The following is a 26,267-nucleotide window of genomic DNA, read 5'->3' on the forward strand; positions in this document are numbered from 1 at the left end:
TTACTAAATTTCAAATGGTTGAATTTCGAAAAAAATAATTTAAATTTGAAAATTCGACTCTTGATAAATCTGCCCCTTAGTGTTCTAATGAAATCAAAGACTAATGCAGAATGAAGAGCCTGTCAATTATCTTTACTCTGCCTTTAATTCAACCTTTTATAATAGCTTCATTCTCCTTCAAGTCACTTTGTAGATTTTGGTGAAAGGAACTTGGGGTGAGGAATTAGCAATTAGTACCAAAAGTTATAAACAAAGAAAATATCATGCAGTCTTTTCAGTGCGTAGACTTGTGCATATAAAATTTAAGTATCTTTAGATTTACTCTTTATCAAATAAATATTTTGCAAGCACAATTTACAAATATAGCTACTGTATAATAATGTTAAATCCATTAGGATATGAATGTGTATTTCTAAACCACCCAGTGGGTTCAATTTTTTTTTTTTTAAATGTGCATTGTGTTCTAAAATTGAATAAATTGAATCATTGGTTCCTCTGAAGTTCATAAATATTTGAGAAAAGAGGTCAGTAAGGGCAATAGTCAAGGCGTACTGAATCTCCAGGTCCACTTAATTTAAAAACAGAAATCCAATGCCTCACTGATGGGCCAATAAGGCTGGATCCTTGATGGACATTGGCTTTGCATTTCATGTTTAAAGGGATACTGTCATGGAAAAACATGTTTTTTTCAAAATGCATCAGTTAATAGTGCTGCTCCAGCAGAATTCTGCACTGAAATCCATTTTTCAAAAGAGCAAACAGATTTTTTTATATTCAATTTTGAAATCTGACATGGGGCTAGACATATTGTCAGTTTCCCAGCTGCCCCTAGTCATGTGACTTGTGCTCTGATAAACTTTAGACACTCTGTACTGCTGTACTGCAAGTTGGAGTGATATCACCCCACTCCCCCCTCCCAGCAGCCTAATAAAAGAACAATGGGAAGGTAACCAAATAGCAGCTCCCTAACACAAGATAACAGCTCCCTGGTAGATCTAAGAACAACAATCAGTCCCACTGAGACTGATTAAGTTACATTAAGTAGGAGAAATAACAGCCTGCCAGAAAGTAGTTCCATCCTAAAGTGCAGGCACAAGTCACATGACTGGGACAGCTGGGAAACTGATAATTTGTCTAGCCCCATGTCAGATTTCAAAATTAAATATAATAAAATCTGTTTGCTCTTTTGAGAATTGGATTTCAGTGCAGAAGTCTGCTAGAGCAGCACTATTAACTGATGCGTTTTGAAAAAAAACATATTTTCCCATGACAGTATCCCTTTAATTGTACAGAAATTCACCGCAGGGATGTTTTCTAGGGGCAAATTTAAAAGCCTCCATCATTGTCCCTTTGCATGCAACTACAAACAGCCAATTGTTTCAAAAAATACTTCCAGTAGGTAAACATGTAGAGACTACATTTGTGCAGCATATCCAGTATTCTTAAACACCCTCAGAAAATGAATGTTCCATTGCTGAACACCCAAAGCAGCGGATTAGTTATTAAAATGTCTTCATAACAAGCAGTAAGAAAATGCACCCATCAATAAAAGTCTTGATTCTTGTAAAAAAAAAAAAAGAGCAGCATGTTTGGATTCCGCTTCTTCGGAAGACTTTAACCCTGGCAGTACTTTATGGGCCATATAAATGCCTGATGACCCTGTTGCACTAAAGGGGTTAATTTTCCTTTACATTCTTGTGGAGCAGACAAATCCAGGTATAGCAGGGAGAGATCTCAGGCATCCCATCAAATAAGCAGAAAGGAAACAGAAATTCCACCCCTGATGTTTTGTCTCTAGTGTGAAAAAAAAGTGAATCTCTTATAACTTTGGCCTGTACGTTTGCTGTCATCAAAAGTCATTGCGGCACATTGGCAAGTTGACAAAAGTGAAAACATTATACTCTATCAAAACGGAGAAGCACAGAAAGATGGCGTAAAGGAAGAGCACGTAGAGACCGAATTTCTTGTCAAGTTTCCACTTGTTTACATGGATACCAACCACCTGCGAGAATAAAACACAAGTTTGTATACATTTCACTCTCATCTTTATCACACAGCTATAGAAATTTACTAACTCTATTGTTGTTTTTTATTTTTAACCATCCTTATTCAGACCCTCTGCTAATCATCTTAAAGGGGAACTATCTCGAAAATAAAAAACGTATATAAGCTTCAATATACTGTAATAAGATACTTTCTAAATACAATCAATTAAAAGAAAACTATACCCCTCAAACAGTGTAGGTCTCTATAAAAAGATATTGCATAAAACAGCTCATGTGTAAAACCCTGCTTCATGTAAATAAACCATTTTCATAATAATATACTTTTCTAGTAGTATGTGCCATTGGGTAATCATAAATAGAAAATTTCCATTTTAAAAAGTAAGGGCCACCCCCCTGGGATCATATGATTCACGGTGCACACAAACAAACCACATGTAAGGTCACATGAGCCAATTAACAGACAGTTCTGTTTTTTTCTTCTACACTTCTTCCTCTTATAGTTAGAGTTGTAGTATTTCTAGTCAGGTGATCTCTGAGGCAGCACACAGATCATCACAAAATGGTGATTCAAGAAATGTAAAAGGGCAATATTTCCATAAATATATATTCCAGTTTGATAAGATTCTTTAATATGTCACTTAATATGATATAAATTATCTGTTGCTCAAGTATTCATTTTGGGGGTATAGTTTTCCTTTAAATATTCTGCACTGTTTCTGAAATAATCAAGTTTATGTTCAATCTCTCAGCATCTGTTTCTCTTCTCCTACACACTGGCAGTTTTTCCTGGGAGTAGATGCACTCAATTATTGTGAAGGGCACTGTACTCACACAGATGCATTTAAGAGGCAAACGCAGGTGGGACGCAGCATGTTGCATTTCACCTGCATTCGGCGCATACATGCATCTGTGCGAGTACAGCCCTCTTCACAATAATTGAGTGCATCTACTCCTGTGTTCCCTTGCGGCTGAACATAAGAAATCACAACGCAGGAAAAACCGCCCGTTTGTAAGAGCCCTTATAGGGGGGCTCCCTTTCCTAGCAGATGTATTAGAGCTCACTCAAAGAACTGATTCCACTACAAAAATCTAACAAAATAACTGCCTTTTGCACAAATCCTGCATGTAGAGAGACATGATGTCTGGTGTGAGCTCTAATACATCTTCTAGGCAAAAGGAGCCCCCCCCTATAAGATATATTGACTCTAACTGTCAATGAGTATCTGACACCCAACTCCTAAAAGAAGACAGAATGAAGAGAAACAGATGCTGAGAGAGGGACAGCAAACATAAACTTGATGATATCAGAAACAGTACAGAATTTTTAACTGATTGTATTTAGAAAGTTTCTTATTTCTGTATGCTGAAGCTTATATTAAATTTTCATTTTTGCGATAGTTCCCCATTAAGTCTGTTACTGAAACTACTGCCTGGTTACTAGGGTGGATTGGACCCAAGCTACCAAGTAGCTGCTGAAATTCTAAGCTGGATTGCTGTTGTACATGGGGGTCATTTATTGATCAGCAGTGTGCAATTTTGGACAAAACTTCCTTGTTCAATTGACCCCTGTGGGAAACATAGATGTACCACTGCCTTTGGGAGGTGGTGTAGCTTCAGGGTGTTAATGTACAGAGTTGCACAAAATTCCGAATTCAGCGGCACCAAGAGCAATAACGAATAGATTTTTTGTGCAATGACTGCAGCAAACTTTTGTTGCTCAGTGCAGAAAATTGTTCTTGATTTCATTTCAAAATGTTTAGACATAAAAATGAGTGCACCATTCACATGTTGATAATTTCTATTTATGAAACAAAGGGCCACACAGTGCTGTAGAATGCTGGGTAATTTACATGTCATACCTGGTTAGCAAGGAATTTTATCAGTGGTTTTATAAACCTTTCATGCTATTCTCTAAATTCCTAGTGGGCCACAGTCACCACAAACTATAATTTCACATTTTCTGAAGCTTTTTTTCAAACTGTGTGTTAGCAGTTTCTACTTACTGAAGAGATCTGTTTATCAGTCTTCAACTATTCAGTTTAAAGGAGAAACAAACCCTTAATAAAAAAAAACCCTACCCCCCCCCACCCTACATAGAACCCCCTTCCTCCTCCCCCCAGCTTAGCTGTCCCTGGGCAAATGCCCCTAACTCTTTACTGTCCAGCAGAGTTCATGGGTGCCATCTTCAGCTTCTTTCGGAATAAGACCGGCGTATTGGCACATGCACGGTTCAAGCAGTTTTCTGTTTCGCGTCAACTGCACATGCGCCAAAACTCACAAAAATTGCCGAAGCTCTGGTCTCATTCCCAAGATTACCAAAGAAGCTGAAGATGGTGCCCATGAACTCCGCTGGACAGAATCTGCACGGACAGGTAAGTGAACAGTTAAGGCCATTTGCCGGGGGGGGCATCTAGGCTGGGGGGAGGAGGGTGGGGTCTATGTAGGGTAGGGGGGTAGGGTTTTTTCTTATTAAGGGTTTGTTTCTCCTTTAAAGGAAAACTAAAGCTCAATGGCATATTGGTCTAGACATGTTGCACCCCATGTTTTGGGCTTCTCTACCAGTCCAAGGCCATCACAGCCCTTTAGCAGTGAAGTTCTGTGCCTCCAAAAATGCCCCGCCCCCCAGTCATTCCCCATCTTCTATTCTACTAATTCCCAGCACAGGGCTGATATCAGTAGTAGGAACTAATTCACCATATGAAGTATAAATACTTTACAGGTATGTAATTTTGACAACCCCAAAGCGTCACTTCTCAGTGGCAGCTCAGAGATCAATGAGCCCTTGCTAAGTCACTGGGGCAAATCCACTAAAGGGCGAATTTCCGCCAGCGAAGGATCCAACACACTTCACCAGGCGTAAATTCATCACCACTGCGCTAATTCACTAAAATGCGAAGTGGTGTCTCTAAAGGCAAATGCTGACTAGCGTTAATTCGTTAGCGCAACCATTTAATAGCGAATTTTTGCTAGCGTTCATTTCTGCCTAGCACTTTTATGCTTAGGTCAATTTGAATAGGGCGGGTATATATAGGTCGTATATATGTCATTATTAGTGATGTTGGTGCAAATGCTTGAAGTGGTCACTTTTTATTTCAAATGTCCAAGGAAGCAAAATAAAGACAAAAGAGATCCTCTAATGTCCTAGACATGAGCCCACCCTTAAACAAATGTGGCATGCCCCTCAAATGATTGGGGAAAAAAATGTTAACACAAAAATCTGTAATAGTTAGAACTTTTGAAGGCAATCCTGCTTTAAAATATGGAAAAACGCCAATGTTTTTTAGGACTTTCCGGCATACAGGATATGATGTCATAAGATTGAGGAGGATATAACTTCATCTTATCAGTTCACCAGGTCTAAGGTGGCGTAGGAAACTCTGGCGAAACGTAACGTTCTGTAAAATTCGCACTTTAGTGAATTTGAGGAATAACGATCGTTCGCCTGAGCAATAGGGAGAGGAACTGCGCTGGCGATGGCCTCTTTTGCTAGTGAATTGTCCTCTATGCATGTTAGTAAATTGGCAATGTCGCTGTGGATTGGTTTTCTAGTGAATCTTTGTTAGCGACGGCCACTTCGCCCTTTAGTAAGTCTGCCCCACTGTCTTGCAAAAAAATTGCCTAATCAAAGATGGTAATCTGCTGTGCATATATTTTAAAGCATGGATCATTACTATTAAAGGGTTGTCAAACCTCTGGGCTGGTGCAGTAAGTTCAGTTTATTAAATACAGCATTTCTAGCCATAATAGTTTTTAGGTTTTACTTCTCCTTAAAGGAACAGTAACACCAAAAAGTCAAAGTGTATCAAAGTGATTAAAATATAATGTAATGTTTCTCTGCACAGGTAAAACTGATGTGTTTGTTTCAGAAAGACTACTTTAGTTTATATAAACTAAATATAGCCATGAGGGCAGCCATTCAAACTGGTAAAAAAGGAGAAAAGGCACAGGATACGTAACAAATAGCATATAAAACACGATTGTATTGGATGGAGCGTGTCTGTTATCTACTATGTAACCTGTGCCTTGTCTCCTTTTTTCCCAGCTTGAATGGCTGCCCCCATAGCTAAACAGAAGCTGAGTTATATAGGCGATAGGCGTTTTTCTGAAGCAAACAACTGTTTTAGAAGTGCATGCTAACAGTATATTATGGGGCAGATTTATCAAAGGTCGAGGTGAATATTCGAATTAAAAAATTCGAATTTCGAGCTATTTTTTGTGTACTTCGACTTGGGAATAGTCCAAATTCGATTTGAATTAAAAATTCGAATATCGAAATTTATCATGTTCTGTCTCTTTAAAAATTCGACTTCGACCATTCGCCATTTAAAACCTGCTGAATTGCTGTCCACCAATTATTGGTGGACTTTGAAAAATCAAAGGTTTTTTGGGAAAAACGTCTAATCGAATTCGATCAAATGCGCTATTCCTTCGATTCGAACGATTCGAATTCAACCGAATACGGACCTATTCGATCGAAAACTGACATATTCGACCAAAAAAAACTTAATTTCAGTTGGTCTTTTTGAATTCGAATTTCTACGTTTTTTCAAACCCTTGATAAATATGTCGCTATATGTTAATTATTTTAAAACGCTTTCATTTTTTGGTGTTACTGTTCTTTAACTAGATATTTAGGGTAGAGGTACACATTCTATGAATTCTGAGTCAATATTATTTATTTTTAAATTTGTTGTGCTATACGACAAGACCATTTATTTAAAGTAAAAGCCAAAAATTGTACGTGCAGGAAAAGTCCCAACAAAATCGTGCGACAATTCGAATTGTGAGACTTTTTTGAATTGACGCCTGAAAATTTGTAATATGCATGCTGGATATTCAACCTGAGGTCTTCATCTGTTTTTTTTATCTAAAACGCCAATGGTGGAGCAATGGTTAGAACCTCTGACTTTTGGTGCTGGGGTCTTCGATCCAATCTCAGCCAGAACATTATTTGCAATGAGCTTTTATATACATGCGGGTTAATTGGATTCTGATACAACTGACCATGGTGTGTTTGAATGTAATAGGGATCTTGGGAGCAGATTTACTAACCAGTGAAAAGTCGCCAGAGTCCACTTCGCACCCAGCACAACACTTCGTCAGGTGAAAAATTCGCTCAGACAACGCCAATTCACTAACATGTGGAGTTTCGTACTGGGTGCCGAAGGCTGGCGACGTTCTGCTAACGGTACTTCGGTAATACGAGCATTTCAAAGCAAAGATATGCAAGCGTTCATTTCTGCCTAGCAAAAATTCGCAAGAGATCTTGTGCTCAGGTCCATTTGCTTATGGCGGCAAATTTAAGGTTGTATGGTCGCCAACGTTTTTTGAACTTTGATGCATTTTCCACTCATAGAATATAATGTTAGTGACAGAAGTGAAAAGAGTTTATTGTACCACAGCCTTACGCGTTTCATGTCATAAACACTTAATCATAGCCTAACACGAAACGCGTAAGGCTTTGGACACAATAAACTCTTCACTTTGAACTTGTTGCCTGGTGGAAGTTTTGCCTTCTTTGAGTGCCTGCTCCAAAGACTTATTCGGATTGTCCGCTCCCCGTGCTGAGGGCTCGGGGCGATGCACCTGGGCCTCCTCCCCCTTGTGGTGGGTTATCATTTTCTACCTGGAGACCCTAACTTCAGATTTATGATTTATGACAGAAGATTGAGGAGGAAGATCAATGCACTCCATTGCAGTTCTCCTGGTCTGAGCTGGTGAAGGAAACTCTGGTGAAAGAGGTAACATTCAGTAAAAGCCTCAGAGCAACTTTTGCAGAGCAACTTTTGCAGAGCAACGTCAATTTGCCAGAGCGAAAAGTCACTTGGCGATAGAGTGAGAATAACTGCTAGCGTCTATCTCTTTCACTAGCGAATTGGCGCCTGCGCCTGTTCGTAAATCGTCGATGTCCATGTGGGTGGCAATGCTGGCGAAAGCTCTTTAGTAAATCTGCCCCTTGGACTGTAAGCTCCACTGGCTGAGGGACTGATGTTAACTAATGTATAATCTCTGTAAACCACTAAGCAATATATTGGTGCTATATAAAGTATAAAAACAGTACTTATAACAGTAAGAACGCCCCAAATTGGATTTTGTTGATTTATACAGGAATCTTGTGGTCATCCTGTAAAACCCTTGTGCCTTAGTGATGATTGACTGATGGTGCTCTGTGTATTGTGCCACAATTCAGCATCCTACTCACTAGCCATCAATCAGTTAAACTTGCTTCCTGAAGCTACATTATTTTGCAGGATATTGTGGTTCCCTTAGCTGCTGCACTTAAAGGAATTGTTTCATAAAATATAATTAACTGGTGCATGAAAACAAGCCGTACTACTATGTCAGTTAATGTAATGTGTTTTTCTTGAACAAATAACTCTAACAAATAATATTAGGACTGTTACTCAACCGCTAATAGGGATTGTTCTCAAAGGTCTTCTGAAAGATAATGCACTGATCTGCTGATAACTCCCACTCAAGTTAAATCTTTTAATGCGGGATCAAGTGCATTAACCTGTGAAGACCTTAGAAAATCACCAGCTTGGAACTCGGCCCTTGAGTCAAACCACAAAATAACTCTGAAGCAGCCGCACTCAGATGGTGTATGTGTGATTCACATTATAGCAGTAGATATCCACCTACAGACAAACGAATAGACAGAAACACATTGCTATTATTAGAAATGGCACCTAAGCGGTTAAGAAGTCAGAGAAATTTAGGAGAACGGAAATTTGGTGTATAGGAGTGTTGCATTAATACCAGATTTATTATGCAATGAATCAGCTTGATTAATAACAACAAGACAGAAATTCAAACTGCACAGTGTTATTGCTTGTTGTTATATAGGAGAACTGAAAGAACTTACAGTGAGGGCCACAGATCCCAGTAACAGAATGACTGAGTACACCAAACCTTTACTGTTAATCTTCACCTGAAAAGGGAGAAGAATCATGAGCATAAATTTGTAAATACCACCCCCCTCCCCCCAACTGTTGCACATGATTAAATGCCTTGTTGTTATACACAGAGCACTGTATAAGGGGAAATTCACTAAACTGCAGAAATTCGCCAGCAACGGCTTCACTCACATCGCCACAAAATTCGCCAGGACAACGCTAACTCACTAAAATGCGAAGTTGTGTCCAGGGCGCAGAGCAATGGCGAAGTTTCGCTAATTTGGCAAGCAAAGCGAAGTTGCGCTAGCGTTGGCTAATTTGCATACGGCGGAAAGTTAAAGTTTAATGGACGTATATGTTGCAGCAAATACATTACATTACACAAGCCCAGGGAACCTTAATAAAAGAAAATAGAGTTGTTATATTGCCCTACACATGAGCCCAGTGTATAGTTTATGTGCCATATGTAAGATATTGTATGGGGGAAGGCGGGTACCCTAAAATTATGATCTTTTGCAGCCTATCACCCTGAAAAATGAAATGTCGTCAGCGTTTTTTGGGACTTAGAAAAATTTTCAACTTTTTTTTGAGGAAGTCCTATCTACTCTATTGCACTTCGCCTGGTCTGAGGTGGTGAAGGCAAGTCTGGCGCAAGAGGTAACTTTCAGTAAAATCCCCATTTTAGTGAATTTGGTTAGTTACGTCCATTCGCCAGAGCGAAAATTCACCTGAGGTTCAAGTACAAAGTAGCGCTAGAATCTATCTCAGCGTTAATCACTTCGCCCTTTAGTGAATTTCCCACTATATGTCTAGGGGCAGTGTGAATTTAGAACTCAAAGAAAAACTCACTCACTTTCTATTCATTCCTATGGGATTTTTAAAAGCATATTTATCAAATGGTGAACTCCACTGATAAATACGATTCTAAAAATCCCATACAAATAATAGGACATGGATCTGTGAGTTCTAATCTCACATTTTGATACGTCTGCCCCTTAGTTTAATACAGAGCAGTGCACAGCTTTACACACAAAAACACTTCACTTACAGCATTATATACTTCATAAACTAAAATCTTCAGCATTTACTAAAATCTGAAAATTTTCAATTTTCTTAAAACCACTTCGACCAAACTCCTGTGCACTTTTTCTTACCATATTCATCAATAAACTTATTTGAAAAAATCTGGTGAGGGTAAAGACTCGATAAAATCATGAAAAGAATCCAAATTGTAAGTTTTTTTCGGATTTCACGCCTGAAAACTACACATTTCTGATTCTGACTTTTCTATCCTCAAGGTTTAATGAATTCCAAAAAATTTATGATTTTTTTAGAAGTCCGATTTTTGCATTCGGAGTTTAGAAAATAACCCCCTAAAAATATCCAATATTACACACAGAACGGTATACCTATACTGTGTCATACAACAGTGTTACTACAAATGTACAGTATATATTACAATGATTTACATATTACTTACTGTAGAGCCATAGTTTATAACCATTGTTTGCAACCCCCACGGTAATCCAAGTCCTACAAGGATATCAAATACATTACTTCCGATGCTGTTGGATACAGCCATGTCCCCAAGTCCTGTAATGTAATAAGCAAAAAAACATGAATATAGTCTAATTACATTTGTTAAACATAGTACAAATCGGAGGGGTACTTTATTCGCTATATATTATATAAGACCGAAAAAGAATAAGTGCTGTATAACCAGTGACTTGAGGGGGGGGCACATGGGTCATAACTGTTTGTTCTAGAATCTGAGCTGCATGCTAAGGATCAATTGTAAACTCACTGAACCAGTAACGTAACTAGAGGGGGTGGGCCCTGGTGCGGGACATGCAGCCACCCCCCCCCCACCGTACGCGATCATTCGGCCGTAATCAGTGGCGCGCAAGCTGCCAGGGGAGGCCCTGAAGGGTGTGGGCCCTGGCGCAATCGCACCCCCTGCTCCCCCGGTAGTTAAGCCACTGCACTGAACAGTTATGTCCCATGTGCCACACCTTAAAGTCGCTGACTAACTCAGAGTTAGAGAGCTGCAAAGCAGGAAGTAGTGTTCTGTTCTATGTTAGACATAAAGTCACTCCAGACTTTATACATTACATTTTTGGCTAACTGACTATATTAAAAACATTTTTTATTTTGCACAGGCTATCTATTTACCCAGTTTTTATTGTTACACTGAACTGTTCCTTACAGTTGTAGATAGTCATGAAAGAATGATACCTTGTCTGGCCACTATTAAACTTGCCATGCAATCTGGAACACTAGTCCCTGCAGCCAGAAAAGTAATGCCCATGATCACGTCGGGTATTCCAAGTGTGTATCCGATCACAGTCACCTGTACAGTAAAAGAAAGCAATGAGCAATGACAGCAGGTCTAGATATTTCCTGCACAGCCTCAGCTTGTGGTGACCAATACAGATGTCTGTTCTTTATTTATAGACACCAGAGGGAAATCAGACTGATACAGTACATGTACCTATTACATCAGCCAGCTTCTGGCCACAGAACATACACTGTAGTAGCAGAGATCAGCCTGTGGCATTCCAGCTGCTGCTAAACTAAAACTCCCAGCATCTGCTGAAAGCCATCTGTTGGGAATTGCAGTTCAGCAGCACTGGTTATGTGCCCACATTATCACAGGAAATAGCCTGCACGTACATTTGAGTTTATTTATTGGAGGGGAAAGATAAATCACCATATAATCCATCAATATGAACCTCATTAACTTATAAAGGCTTTTGGAGTTCTTGGATGATTTTAAAGTATTGCTGTCTCTGATACAAATGTCCCATAGCGTAAACTGTATACAAATGTTACAGCACCTGTCGGCGCAAAGTCTTACTGGGGAATGCAAAGTTGGCCACAGGCGGTCACCATCTTGTAACTTTGTTAAACATCTTGTATTGTTTAATACAAACTTTCTCCAACTCTGCAGAACCAGTGGCTGCAGCAAAATAATCCTCCAAATAGAATCCCAGTTTATCTGTCTAAATCTGGCTCCATGATCTTTGTCTCTGCAGCTGGAGTTGGAAACTGTAAAGGGGATGTACAGGCAAAAATAAAATCCAATACGAATCTCTACACAGTCGACGACTGCTTTACAGGGAAACAAACAAAGCTGCTTGAGTTCTGCATGGCTGGGAAGTAAGGTGGGGGTTCCCCCTGCTGTTTGAAAGTATGATCGTTTCCCTGCAGAGCAGTTAGGGACCATCTGAAGTTTCCTATCCGCAGCAGTCAGAGCAAGTAAAACGAAGGGGGAATATCACTGCATACAGTCAGGTTTCTTATAAAAACAGTAGATTAAAGTATATTGGAGATAGGTTTCTTTTTCATTAAAGAAAGTAAAAATGGGATCTTATTTTTTTGCCTTTACCTCCCCTTTAAGGATACCATATATCAAATAACATAAATATATGATTCAATTATGAAGCACAGGGGTAAGTTAGTAATTGCGTGAATTGATGCCATTCATTAAAAGTACTTGTGCCCAAAGCTATGCCTTCCAGTAGTACATTTTGGTGGCAAGAGTCAATGCGCCCCACAAATCACGAGCAGTGCGCAATTGAACACAGGGAAACACTGAAGGTGGCAGTATTCAGGGTTCTCACTGCATACTGCTACTGATGTCCTTGCTTTGAATTATCAGAAAAATTCCCTGTTAACTGTCAGCCCAGTATTTCAAAACCAAACAAAAATAATAATACACAGCTATTGTGTGTTCTGAAGGAGTCTGTTTGCTGGCAGTTTTATGGCTGGTTGCCTGAACTGCGTGTGAATTTAATTATTTGCTTGTGCTTCAGCCCACAGGTGAACATGACACAGAATCCACACCCTTTACTCACCATCCAAACCATAAAGTATGAGAAGATGGCAATCCACAGCGTGGACGTTATAAATGTCAGCATGAAGAAGTTTTCCCAGCGTGGCTTGCTGCAGTTTGGGATGGTGAAATAGAGTATACATATTAAGGGCCATGAGAAAGCCCACTTGAACTTGTTGGCACAACCACCTAAGGAAAGAAAGATTTGAGATGGTAAACAGTAGGGTTCTCTGGCAGGCCAACAAAAGTATGTGCTATACACACACTTAAATAAGGCTCTACTTCTGGGAAAAAGGTATGTGGATGAGTGCAGAGGCAACAAGGGGTGGAAACAGGAAGAATATAATTATATTTGATTTTTTTTCTGCAACTGCCTGATTATGGCTATATTAACTTCAACAGCTGTTGGTTGGCAGAAGCCATCACTTTTTTCTGTATCGGTTAATGCTGTAATTGAAGCACACAGATAATTCTACAGACTCTCCTCCATGTCACTGAAACATGCATGCCCATCAAAACCCGCTTTGTAGTTTAACCCCTATTATATCCTGCAATTTAGAGGTTCTACCCTGTGAGCAAACCAACTTCTGCCCATAAACAATTTCTCATATTTCAGCACAATCTTTTTGGTCCTTACTGGGCACCGAAAAGGGGACCAAATAATTGGCCTCGTTCTCATCTTCATAGTCATCTTTGTCCACATGTAGGCCTCCATTCTCTAATAATTCCCGCTTTCCATCCAGTGTTGTGGAGCTCATTCCATTGGCAGAATGGAGAAGTCGCTGCCTCTGTGGACAGAAAGTATAATTGAACCTTAATTTCAAGATCAACACAAATAGAAACCTAAATTTTGTTTTGCTTTAATTATCAGAAGAAATGTAGCCCTTGGAGACACACAGAGAATTTCCCACAATCCAGTGCATTTGCCAGTGATGTTACCCGTGCTGCTTTTGTTTGGGGTTCCGCGTTTACCTCTTTGGTGTCTGACCAGGTCATTTAGGGGGGTGGGGGGCATTGGAAGTGCTATTGCGCTTTTCACACTAGAGGAGCCAATTTTTAGTTTAAAAAAGGGGAATCCAGCTCTTTAAAGTTACCAACAGTTGATTTTTGCCACCCCTAATAACTGGCTGCTGACTACAGCCTGAGCCAACCTTGCCTCATGTCAGGATTTGAAGTCAATCGCTTTTGATGCGATCGACATTTCCGATGCGAGTACAACATTTTTGACACAGGCGAATTTTTGCGAATTTATTCACCAGTGGCAGGCAAAGTGTTGAAATTTGCCGCGAATTTGCGCCTGACGAATTTATTCGCCCATCACTAGTCCAAACCCAATCTAATGTGACAAGGTCACTTACACAGTAAAGCATAGGATATGCAGAGCAGGTTGGAAGCCATATTCAATTACTGTATCTCCTGAGTTTCTGGCTGCCTCCATGACATCTGCTGCCCAGAAGGATCCAGAAAGTTACATTGAATAGTATAGATATGAAAAAAGTTTCTCAAAAAACACTGTAAACTGAATTTGCTGTTAGTTTCCAGCATGCAGAATGTTCATTAGAAAATTAAAGTGCATGATGGCCAGGATGGTCTAATTTTCAAAACATATGATTATGGTCACGTAGTTCAGGTGTTTTTACAGATTTGCAGCTTTCCTTGCCATTAAGGCCCCTAACGCCATTTGCTTTATTTACCAGTAGGTCTTCCCAGCTAACACAAGGGCACCCATTCCGTTTAGAAGAAAGGAGGTTCAATCTAAATATTCGGAAGCGTTTTTTTACAGTGAGAGCTGAGAAAATGTGGAATTCTCTCCCTCAATCTGTAGTACAGGCTGATACATTAGATTAAGAAGGGAATTAAACTTTAAGAAGGGGTTGGATAGCTTTTTAGCAAGGGAGGGAATACAGGGTTATGGAAGATAGCTCAAGTTATCTTGATCCAGGGACTAGTCCAATTGCCATTTTGGAGTCAGGAAGGAATTTTTCCCCTCGGAGGCAAATTGGAGAGGCTTCAAATTGGGTTTTTTGATTTCCTCTGGATCAACTGCCAGTTAGGCGGGTTAAAATAAAGTTAAAAGGTTGAACTTGATAAATGTGTGTCTTTTTTGAACCTAACTTACTATGTTACAATGTAACTCCAGTAGCTATGGCCCTGTGAAGGGTACAAGGATAGAACACTCAGCCTGGTTAGATGTGTGTTTATAAAGCTGTCCATAGATGCAAAGATCCGATCGTACGAATCATCGTACAATTGGACTTTCCCATCTCCCGACCTGCCACTAACCATTCAGATCAAAGTCTTACCAGTCAGATTAGTTAAAGAACAGATCAGCAATGTTCTGCCCCTGACAGCAATCGTACGATATCTATGTCCAACCAAAGCTAGTGACAGTCTCCCACTGAAAATCGTACGATCGGCAATACACGCAGAGATATTATCGGCAGCCGACAGAAATTTTCTAACCTGTCCGATCGACCAAACGACCGATCTCCGCCGGACGAAAAATGTCGGGACTCTCCACACACGGTTCGAAAATTGTACGAATCCTTGATTCGTACGATCAGATCTTTGCGTCTATGGCCAGCTTAAGATAGATAAGTGTAAGATATGTGTTTATTTTAATTGAATAGGAATCTGTGTCAGCTAAAATACTTTTAGCTGACACAGACTCCATTTTAATCAAATAATTCCAGTTTTAAAAAATTATTCCCTTTTTCTTTGTAATAATAAAACAGTACCTTGTACTTGATCCCAACTACGATATAAGTAAAGGCAAAACAATCCTTTTGGTTTTAATTAATGTTATTAGGAGACATAGGGTATGGAGATCTTTTCAAAACACAAATCATTTTCTTTAACATTCCAGAAAAGTTACTTACTAAGAAATATGTATCTCTTACCATTTTAAAACCCAGATACCACCGTGAGTCTACAAGGCTACCTGACCTACTGCAGCCCAGCTGAAATATAGAGTTTTTTTTACAAATATACTTTAAAGAACAGCTCTTCAAAATGCCTTAAACACTTCACTTGATGTTAGCAGTGACATCACCATTTTCATTCTTTGTGGCTTTTTGCTTGCTGGCATTCACTATGCATATTGCCCATTCATCTGGAAACATTATTAACAAATATGTATAAAGTTCCTACAAGTCAACAGCATATGTTGATTGTTTTTGAACAAGGAGTTGGAGCTTTAAGGGGACCAAAGCTCAGAGACATTGTAATACTTCTGCAAAAATTTTGGCTAGAGACATTAGAACTGATTAAAAGCTGAAGGAAACATCGCAACGTGAAGCTCACCTCATGTATTATGAGCCTGCTGGCCATTCTCAAACGAGTTCTTGGTGGAAACTTGTTGGTAATCATTATTCGTAAGCCAGCTTCAGGGAACCGATACTTGGGAGGACTGGAGCATATGATCTCATCCACCATCACCACCGTGTTCCTACTGTGATACTGCTGGCTTGCTTTTACTATTGATGGGAAAGACATGAATTAAAATTGTCTAGAACAAGTCATCCATAACCTGTAATGTGCAATGGCAATTTAGATACCAATATCTCATACCAGGATTGTCAAATATGGGCCTTTCACTTGTTGTTGACCTACAAGTTACACAGGGGAGGACTTATAATATGGGTGTAGGGGACTGGTAAATTAGTCTCCCAGTATTAGTCCCCTAGTGTTATAGATGCCTAACTGGGTCCCAAAAAACAGTTAGGAGGGGGACCTGTTTCCTTATCCTGCTTAAAGGAGAAACAAACCCATACTAGAAAAAAAACCTACCCTGCGTAGACCAACCTCCCTCCTCCCCCACAGCCTAAATGCCCCCTGGGCGAATGCCCCTAATTTTTTTATTTACCCCTCCATGCAGATCTGGCCTCAGGATTTCACGGGTGCCATCTTCTTTTTCGGTCTTCTTTGGAATCAGAGTGGAATTTCGGCACTTGTGCAGTTGGAGTAAATTTCTGGCCGCGAACAACTGTGCATGCGCCGAAAGTCACAAAGATTTCCCGGGGGGGCAGTTAGGCAGTGGGGAGGAGGGAGGTTGGTCTACGCAGGGTAGGGGTTTTTCCTAGTGTGGGTTTGTTTCTCCTTTAAAGCTATGCCCCTTGGTGTTCAAACAGTGCCCAGTAGATGACACTGTTCTAAAGTATCTAATCCTGGTCTGCCATGTGCTCAGGGTCCATTTTGTGAGAGGCTGGCCTGAGCAGGCAGGCAGAGCTCCAGTGGAACCTAGACAGGTCAGGTCTAGTAAGGATAGGCTACTCACCTTAAGAGGTCACTCTAGGAGTGACAGATAAGTAGACTATTTAGCCGAGCAGCTTGAGGCTCCTCCTCCAAATTGAGTGGTATTATGATCCCGGGTACTAATTACCCAAAGTAGGGACTAAGTGTACAGACCTAGGGATGTAAAGATTCCCCTCAGGTTCCACTTAGGGAGAAGACTGAAAACGGAGGTTCCTCCTCGCTGCTATGTAGATAAGTAGACTATTTAGCCGAGCAGCTTGAGGCTCCTCCTCCAAATTGAGTGGTATTATGATCCCGGGTACTAATTACCCAAAGTAGGGACTAAGTGTACAGACCTAGGGATGTAAAGATTCCCCTCAGGTTCCACTTAGGGAGAAGACTGAAAACGGAGGTACCTCCTCGCTGCTATGTATGTTTTCTTCCCTTCGGGGACTGATACTGACCAAAGGTGCTGTGAGTGTATGCCTATCCACTGTTGCTCTATGATCTTGCTTGCTCTTGATGTATACTTCATTGTGGATGTTCATGTTAATGTGCAATAAATATATTCTTTGGTTAAGTTACAGAACTACTGGCGTCCAATTATTGTACCCTGCACCAAGTTACAGTTAAACTACACCCTGCCTCCACACCGTTACGAGGGCTTGCCCCAGACTAATCTCAACCATATTAGGGGTGAAGCCTATAGATAGAAAACGGTGCACTCAATTTACTATTGCGCTACACTGGCATAAGGTTTAATCCTCTGTAGTACTTAGTATCAACTATAGTCCTTTATTAATGGGTACAATAAGAGCAATAGTTTCACACAAGCTGAGTTACAGTGTGTACAAGAAGTAAATCATGGAGATCAAGTATTGCAAATATACCAATGTTACCCTTGTAAGTCATGTAGGATCAAACTGACTGATGCTTCAGCACTGTATAGTAAGGGGCTGATTCACGAACTTCGAGTGAAGGATTCGAAGTAAAAAAACGTCGAATTTTGAAGTGTTTTTGGGCTACTTCGACCATCGAATGGGCTACTACGACCTTCGACTACGACTTCGAATCGAAGGATTCGAACTAAAAATCGTTCAACTATTCGACCACTCGACCATTCGATAGTCGAAGTACTGTCTCTTTAAGAAAAAACTTCGACCCCCTAGTTCGCCATCTAAAAGCTACCAAACTCAATGTTAGCCTATGGGGAAGGTCCCCATAGGCTTTCCTAAGTTTTTTTGATCAAAGGATATTCCTTCGATCGTTGGATTAAAATCCTTCGAATCGTTCGATTCGAAGGATTTTATCGTTCGATCGAAGGAATAATCCTTCGTTCGTTAGCACTATTTGCGCTAAAATCCTTTGACTTCGATATTCGAAGTCAAAGGATTTTAATTCCCAGTCGAATATCGAGGGTTAATTAACCCTCGATATTCGACCCTTTGTGAATCGGCCCCTAAATGTTAACAATGGAAATCTAAATGCATTTTGGAACATTAACAGCTAATTTTTAGAAATCTAATGAAACTTGTTGAAGATATGAGCTCACGCTTTTTTAGCATATTTATGTTTGGTTCTGTGCAGATTAAATTGCTTCCATTATGATGTGGATTGAGGGGCTCTCCCAGTAAAAAGGGAGTCCATGTAGAATAATTGAAGTATGGTACTAACTTCCTTAGGTTTTATAGAGCAATAATTGTTTACCTTCTCGTATTAGTTCTGTTGCAGATTTGTTTTATTGCACTAAAACTAAACTGATGTTTAACCCTTTTTCCTAGAATAAGTGTATTTCATGTAGGTTCTCTGTGACTATATGTTTTCACTTGCCCAATAAATATTGGGGCTGGAAAGCTTTAGGAACAGAAGCATTTTGAGTAGAAGTGCAAACTGTATCTGTAAGCAAAAAATAGTTTGTTGTATAATCTATGCTGCCAACTAGGAGAAAAGAGACATTAGTAATAAGGTCACAAGCACAAACACAAAATGTATTGCTAATCAGGAAATATTGTAGCAATAGCCAGCACAAAGGGCTAAGCAGACAGGAAGCACAACATGTGAGAATATTCACAGTTATACAGAGTAAGCAATTTATAGCAGTGCCACAGTATTCTGAGAAAACACAGAATTGTAAGTGACATACAAGTGGATCAATTGTTAGTTTCATACAGGACAGCCTTCCAGCTGTTGTGGAACTACAACCCCTACGATCACTCGAGGATGATTGGCAGTTGTAGTCCAACAGCAGCTAAAGGGACACAACTGGTTTAGTAGGTAAAGCCAGAAAGTATGGAGAGTATTACTCACAGTAAGTAGAAGGTAGTGAAATAATAGCCACTCTGAGCATGTGAGGAATATGAGAAATGAGCAGACTGAGGTTAGAGATGCACAATGAAAGAAACAAGTTCTATAAAAATGTTATTAGTAGAGGGCTACAAAGACAGAGGTCATTTGTTTATGTATATAAAACTATTCTGGGCTCCTCTGAGTCCATACACAGAGATGCTGCCCAGAAATCACTGCTTGGATAATTCTTAACTCGCATGTATATAGAGCACATAATACTGCTCTATAGGATTAGATAAGTGTAGAATGTATCAACCAATCCCTTTACCAGCCCACTGTGTTAATATGCTGCACAATGCTACTTCTTATTACTACTTTAATACAATTAGGATACACATTCATATTGTCCCTATGATTGGAGGTGTTTCTGGATTGCCAGAAGACTCCATAGCTGCAGGCATCCTGCAGAAGTTTTAAAAAATAAAGCAAGTACAGTTTTAAATACATAAGTATTTGTATTTAGGCATTTTCATCAATTTCATCTTGTGAGTTCATTACTTGTCAATTTAAATTGAAACAGGTGCTTTCAATGATGTATTTGGATTGCATCTTTTCTTGTATGCAGAGGAGACATTAGTAAGAAGAACATGAGTTTTCAGCTAAATGGATTTCATTGACACTCTAGTATCACAGAGAACATTCTACATTATGGTACCCTACACTACATAAATAACCCCCTCTAGTATCACTGAGAACATTCTACATTATGGTACCTTACACTACATTAAAGGAATACTGTCATGAGAAAACATGTTTTTTTCAAAATGCATCAGTTAATAGTGCTGTGACATGGGGCTAGACATATTGTCAGTTTCCGAGCTGCCCCAGTCATGTGACTTGTGCCTGCACTTCAGGATGGAAATACTTTCTGGCAGGCTATTTCTCCTACTTAATGTAACCGAATCAGTCTCAGTTGGACTTGGCTTTTACTATTGAGTGTTTTGTTTTTAGATCAACCAGGGAGCTGTTATCTTGTGTTAGGGAGCTGCTATCTGGTTACCTTCCCATTGTTCTTTTGTTGGGTTGCTGGGGGGGAATGGGAGGGGGTGATATCACTCCAACTTGCAGTACAGCAGTAAAGAGTGACTAAAGTTTATCAGAGGACAAGTCACATGACTGGGGGCAGCTGGGAAACTGACAATATGTCTAGCTCCATGTCAGATTTCAAAACTGAATATAAAAAAATCTGTTTGTGCAGAATTCTCTTGGAGCAGCATTATTAACTGATGCGTTTTGAAAAAAACATGTTTTTCCATGACAGTATCCCTTTAATAACCCCCCTTTAGTATCAGAGAGAACATTCTTCATTATGGTACCCTACACTACATTAATAGTCCCCTTCAAGTATCACAGAGAACATTCTACATTATGGTACCCTACATTACTAACCCCCTGAATTACACTCATGCACATTCAGTGGCGAATAGTAGCTCTATGTATAAATAGTGGGGTAGGGGGGTAGGGCACTATATTTACTATATTTTCAAAAATAAACATGGACCTCTGCAGCTAGACGGGATGTCTACCCCGAGTAGATATTTTGACCCAGGCATGCATTGGCAGAATTTGGGTAGGTTTGAGGTAAGATACAGAAACCAAACAGCGATAAGTGGATAAATGCCCCTTTAACCCGTTTATAAAAAAGTTGCTAGGGGGGAAGTTGGAAAACATGGGTCCCCCCCATGATAACACAGATCTGTTGTAAGCAAGTTATGCCTCTGCACACACGTTTATTACTGGAGTCCAAAGGATATTAGAATGTACCAGCCTTCAACCTTGTGCCTATACTGTATATCTTCATGTAGCTCTTTTTGAAAATATTATTTCTAAAATACTTATCATGTACAATACTGAGTACATTTCTATAAAAGGTGGGTTCCTTCTAACAAATGTAATAGTTATATGTGGTTTTACCTGTAACAGCAAAATATTGGGAATAGAAACCCAAAAAATGTGTGCACAAAATGTCACATGAATGTGGGTAACATTTACATTGGTTTACAGAAAACAGTGGATTACTCACTGACATAAGATCTTGTGGGTTACAAGACACGATGATGCAATTTGCGGTCAGATTCTCCTTATGTATTAAAAATAACAACTTCCCTTCTTATCTTTCTATTTATATTACTTTCATTGTATTGAAATTGCTTTAATGTTTCTGTTTCTAAGGAAAAGTACAGATGTTATAGGCAGGGTCGGACTGGGGGGCTTTGGGCCCACCGGGGCTACTGCCCCAGGGCCCCGCTCCGGCCCCCGCTGCCGATCCGGCGTGCTTCATCGGACCAGTGTGCATGCGCGCGGCGCCGGGTTTGTGCGTACGCGCGCAGCAATACCTTTGTGCGCAGATCCTCTATTCTAGTGCGACCCCCGACAAAGTGGGGTCGCGCAGCCAAACTAAGTAGCGGATCTGGGCCGGCCCACAAGAGCCCGGGGCCCACCAGGTTTTTTCCCAGTGTCCCGCCGGCCCAGTCCGACACTGGTTATAGGCCTGAAGAATCAGAGAAACAATGATATGTCTAATTTTTGTTTATTCAATTTTTAGAGGTACATTTAATAATTATTAGAGGTACATTTAATAAAGGTCAAATTTTAAATTCATGTGAGTTTTTTAAAAATCTATAAAATTCGAATATACTCGAAATTTGACTTTTATCTTTAAAATAAAAAATTGAATATCTAAAACTTGGACTAATTTTACAGACTCGAAAACACGAATCAAATTTGACTAAACTCGATTTGAGTTTTTTCTCCGAAATAATAATTGAATGTCAGGAAGGCTACTAAGATGTCCAAATTGGTCCTTGGACCTCTCCCATTGACTTATACATGAACTCGGCATGTTTTAGGTGGCGAATAGTCGAATTTGAGTTCTTAAAGGGCCAGAGTATGATAAATCTTGAAATTCAAATTAAAACTTGAATTGAGTTTGGATAATCCACAATTCGAATTTGAGAGTTGTGACCATAACATTTTTTTGAAGATTAGAATTAGAATTTTCAATTTGGCCCTTAAAAAATCTGCCCCTGAGTGTGTGCACTGGATGCAATAGTAAATCTAAACAGCAATAAAGTGGATCAGTTTGTGTTCAAATCTATTTGAAAATAGAATCATGGTAGGATTTTTGGCTAATCTCTTATGTCTCTACAGAAGCAGTTGGCTAGGATCGGTGGGGCCCACAAGCTCCTGGGCCTACCAGTTTTTTTTCCTGGTGTCCCTACAGTTGAGCCCTGTCTACCGCCATGAAAATATCACTCTGAGCTTGAAATCAGGTGATATTTAAAAATTCCATGAGCCCTTTGGGTGTTCATTGCTAAATAATGAAGAAATCCCAAACTACTGCTTTTATCCGATGCATGTATCATCTTTGAGCCGAACTCTTCTTGGTTTGACAAATGCTGCTGTTTCAATATCTACAACTGTGGCATACAACAAAGAGCTCATTGCCACAGAATCAATTTCAGTCAAACCAGGAACCTGAAATATAATATATTGAAAACCTTTACCTGTTATCTGCAGAATGTTTTAGTATTTTACTGAAAATACTTAAATCCTCGGCAGGCACCTGTCCATTGTAAGTCAACAAAGAGCAGCTTGATACAATAAATATTTAATTGTTCTCAGATTTACAAATTTAGAAGTAAAAATAATGAATCTTTATATCAGAGCTCTTGGAATCACTGTGTCTATCAACCCATTCTCCTGCTATTTGTAGTACAAGACAACAAGACAAGAATGAAGTGCATCTAATCAGTAACTTTGGTAGAAGGCTAATTATCCTAAAAGGAAACAATTAGGTCTTAGACTGAAAACACAATTATAATTTAATCTTCTCTATAAAATGCTGTGTCATTTGTACTGATATAAAAGAATATCCCTGAAATATCATATTACTACTTCAATTGAAACAAGATTTTTACAAGATTTGCAGAGTCTTGAAAATGTTTTAAAAAGAACGATTTATAACACTCGTGCTAATGGATACTGTACCCCCTGTTGTAAATTATGAGGACATTTGGGGGGTTATTTATTAAAATCTGAATGTTTCTCATTATTTAATTAAAACTACTTTGACCCCAAACTCCCATCAACATTTTTATCTTATCAATAAATTATCTAGAAAAAAAATCTGTCACGAGAAAAAGACTTGATAAAATCGTGAAAATATCCAAATCGTACAATTTTTTCGGATTTGACGGCCGAAAGCGTAGACTTTTTCAAAATTATTGCACGAAAACTGCTAATTGTTCAGATTATTGTACGAAACCCAGCACAGATCATTATATCTTCCATTTGTAAAAGGGGCATCTGCCATTGAATTCTACATGACCTTGGCTGGTTTGAGATGGAGAACTTTTTTTTTTTTTATTTGGACTTTTAGCAGCCTCATGGTTTAATAAATCTTGAAAAATTTGAGGCTTTTTCCTACAAAAAAATTGTTTTCCTCTTTAAAACTCCAACCAGAAAAAGTGGACTTTAGTAGATAACCCCCTAATAGTTGTTTTGAGGATTCTGTAATTTTCAAAATCCTTATGATTTACAATATAGAGTGCATTTCAATATTATATTCTTTACCACCACAAGGGCAAAGGTGAAGTTGCCACTTTCTAAAGCACATGGCCCATAACAAAAAGTAACAAAAGGCTGCTTCATATGACCTGTGAAAAGCACAAGCAGCTGAATGTTGAGAGTGGTACTGCTCGAGAAAGTATGCCTTGCCTAACCTCTCAATCCTGCTCATTAGTTCTTATGTTGCTCTGGTAAAATATATTGTATACAGGGTATTAAATGAACATGTGCTCCCATCCTGTCTGCTTAGCCTTACCTTTCCACAACAAGGGCACAGAAGGGTCGTCACAGATAAAGTCACTATACACATTACCATCTTGCAGTTCACTGCCTACCGGGCAGCCATTTCCTACATTCTTCTTAATGGTGAACAGACGCTGCATCTTCACGTTGTACCTGCCAAGTACAAGAAGGAAAATATCAGGATAGGAAACCTGCTGGGCTGTTTTAAAGGAACAGTAACACAAAACAATTAAAGTGTATCAAAGTAATTCACAAATATAATGTACTGCTGCCCGGCACTGGTAAAACTGCTGTTTGTTTCAGAAAGACTACTATAGATGATATAAATAAGCTGCTGTGTAGCTATGGGGGCAGCCATTCATGATGGAAAAAAAGAAGAAAAGGCACAGGATACACAGCAGATAACAGATAAAAAAAATTGTATTCTACAGGGCTTATCTGTTATCTGCTATATGACCTGTGCGTTTTCTCCAGCTTGAATGGCTGCCCCCGTTGATACACAGCAGTTTGTTTATATAAACTATAGAAAAGTTTCTGAAGTAAACACAGCACTTTTACTAGTGCAGGGCAACAGTAAATTATATTGTAATTACTTTAATACACTTTGGTTTTAGTTTCTACATGTATAATGGTAATTATTATTTAACTGGTATTTACCTCATACGCACATTATGTCGGGTGTGGCTATCAGGGGTTAGACACTCAGGGGCCGATTCACTAAATTCGAGTGAAGGATTCGAAGTAAAAAAACTTCGAATTTCGAAGTATTTTTTGGGCTACTTCGACCATCGAATGGGCTACTTCGACCTTCGACTACGACTTCGAATCGAAGGATTCGAACTAAAAATCGTTCGACTATTCGACCATTCGATAGTCGAAGTACTGTCTCTTTAAAAAAAACTTCGACCTCCTAGTTCGGCAGCTAAAAGCTACCGAAGTCAATGTTAGTGTATGGGGAATGTCCCCATAGGCATAGGCTTTCCTAAGTTTTTTGTTCGACTCGAAGGATTTAATCGTTCGATCGAAGGAATAATCCTTCGATCGTACGATCGCAGTATTTGCGCTAAATCCTTCGACTTCTTCGTCGAAGGATTTCAATTCCTAGTCGAATATCGAGGGTTAATTAACCCTCGATATTCGACCCTTAATGAATCAGCCCCCAAGTCTCTCGCTCACCTTAAACATAATAATACTCCAACAAAGCTCCGACACCCAGAAACGCAGCCAGAAAGCTAAATCCTCTGACACATCAAAACACTTTGGGGCAAATTCACTAAAGGACGAAGTGGCAGGGACATTGGCAATTTACTAACAGGCGTAGAGGGCAATTTGCTAGTTAACGATCTTTCACGTCCTTTCGCCAGGCGAATTTTCCACAGGCGTTTTTTTTCATATTTTAAAGTGGGATTGTGTTTAAAAGTTGTTCACATTTTTTTTAAACATTTAAGGGGCATGACACATTTGTTTCAGGGTGGGCTCATGTCTAGGGCATTAGAGGATCTCTTTTGTCTTTATTTTGCTTCCTTGGACATTTGTAATAACAACTGGCCACTTCAAGCATTTGCACCAACATCTCTAATAAAGACGTATATATGACCTATATGTACCGTCCTATTCAAATCAACCTAAGAGCAAGTGTACTAACAAAGTTACGCTAGGCAGGAATGATTGTCAGCGAAAGTTCGTTATAAAATGCTTGCGCTGACGAATTTATGCTAGTGAAACTTTGCCAGTGTTCTGCTGCCAAGACGCAACTTCACATTTTAACAGATTAGCGGATGTGCTGCAAATTAACGTCTGACGAAGTGGCGTGAAGTGTGGTGAAGCCTTTGCAGGCAAAAATTTGCCCTTTAGTGAATTTTCCCCTCTGTCTCAAACCAATTCACCAACCACTCGAGCAACGAAAGGGTAAATTTACATAAAAACCCACTTTCCTTCTGCCAACAGTCAATAGCTGGTGGATCTTAACCCCCCCAAAATAAATATACTGTAGAAAAATTAAATGAATTGTAAACATACTTAGTTGTCCCCTGATCACTATTGGAATTTACATACATTTTCTATTTTAAGTGTTTTCTGTGATAAGGCCAAGAATGTCACTTTAGATTTGTTTGAATAGACAAACTTTATCTTTCAGCC

At 39.4% G+C, this 26,267-nt stretch overlaps 1 protein-coding gene across 2 annotated transcripts in view; it reads right to left on the reverse strand.

Moving 5' to 3' along the window:
- Window positions 1-1,238: 1,238 nt before the first annotated feature.
- The window catches only part of LOC108700484 (sodium/potassium/calcium exchanger 4), an 84,114-nt gene continuing 59,085 nt past the window's right edge, over window positions 1,239-26,267 (reverse strand). The window contains exons 10-17 of one of the 2 annotated variants that reach the window (XM_018233690.2): window positions 24,142-24,281; window positions 16,041-16,213; window positions 13,375-13,525; window positions 12,760-12,926; window positions 11,138-11,252; window positions 10,383-10,495; window positions 8,872-8,937; window positions 1,239-2,002 (exon numbers count right to left, since the gene is read on the reverse strand). In XM_018233690.2, coding sequence (XP_018089179.1) covers window positions 1,850-2,002; window positions 8,872-8,937; window positions 10,383-10,495; window positions 11,138-11,252; window positions 12,760-12,926; window positions 13,375-13,525; window positions 16,041-16,213; window positions 24,142-24,281 — 1,078 coding nt within the window. In that variant the 3' untranslated portion in view covers window positions 1,239-1,849. The remainder of the gene's footprint in view (window positions 2,003-8,871; window positions 8,938-10,382; window positions 10,496-11,137; window positions 11,253-12,759; window positions 12,927-13,374; window positions 13,526-16,040; window positions 16,214-24,141; window positions 24,282-26,267) is intronic. The other variant, XM_041574887.1, reaches the window with a different exon arrangement.

The sequence above is a fragment of the Xenopus laevis genome, chromosome 8S (genome assembly GCF_017654675.1).
Source record: "Xenopus laevis strain J_2021 chromosome 8S, Xenopus_laevis_v10.1, whole genome shotgun sequence".
Taxonomy (NCBI): domain Eukaryota; kingdom Metazoa; phylum Chordata; class Amphibia; order Anura; family Pipidae; genus Xenopus; species Xenopus laevis.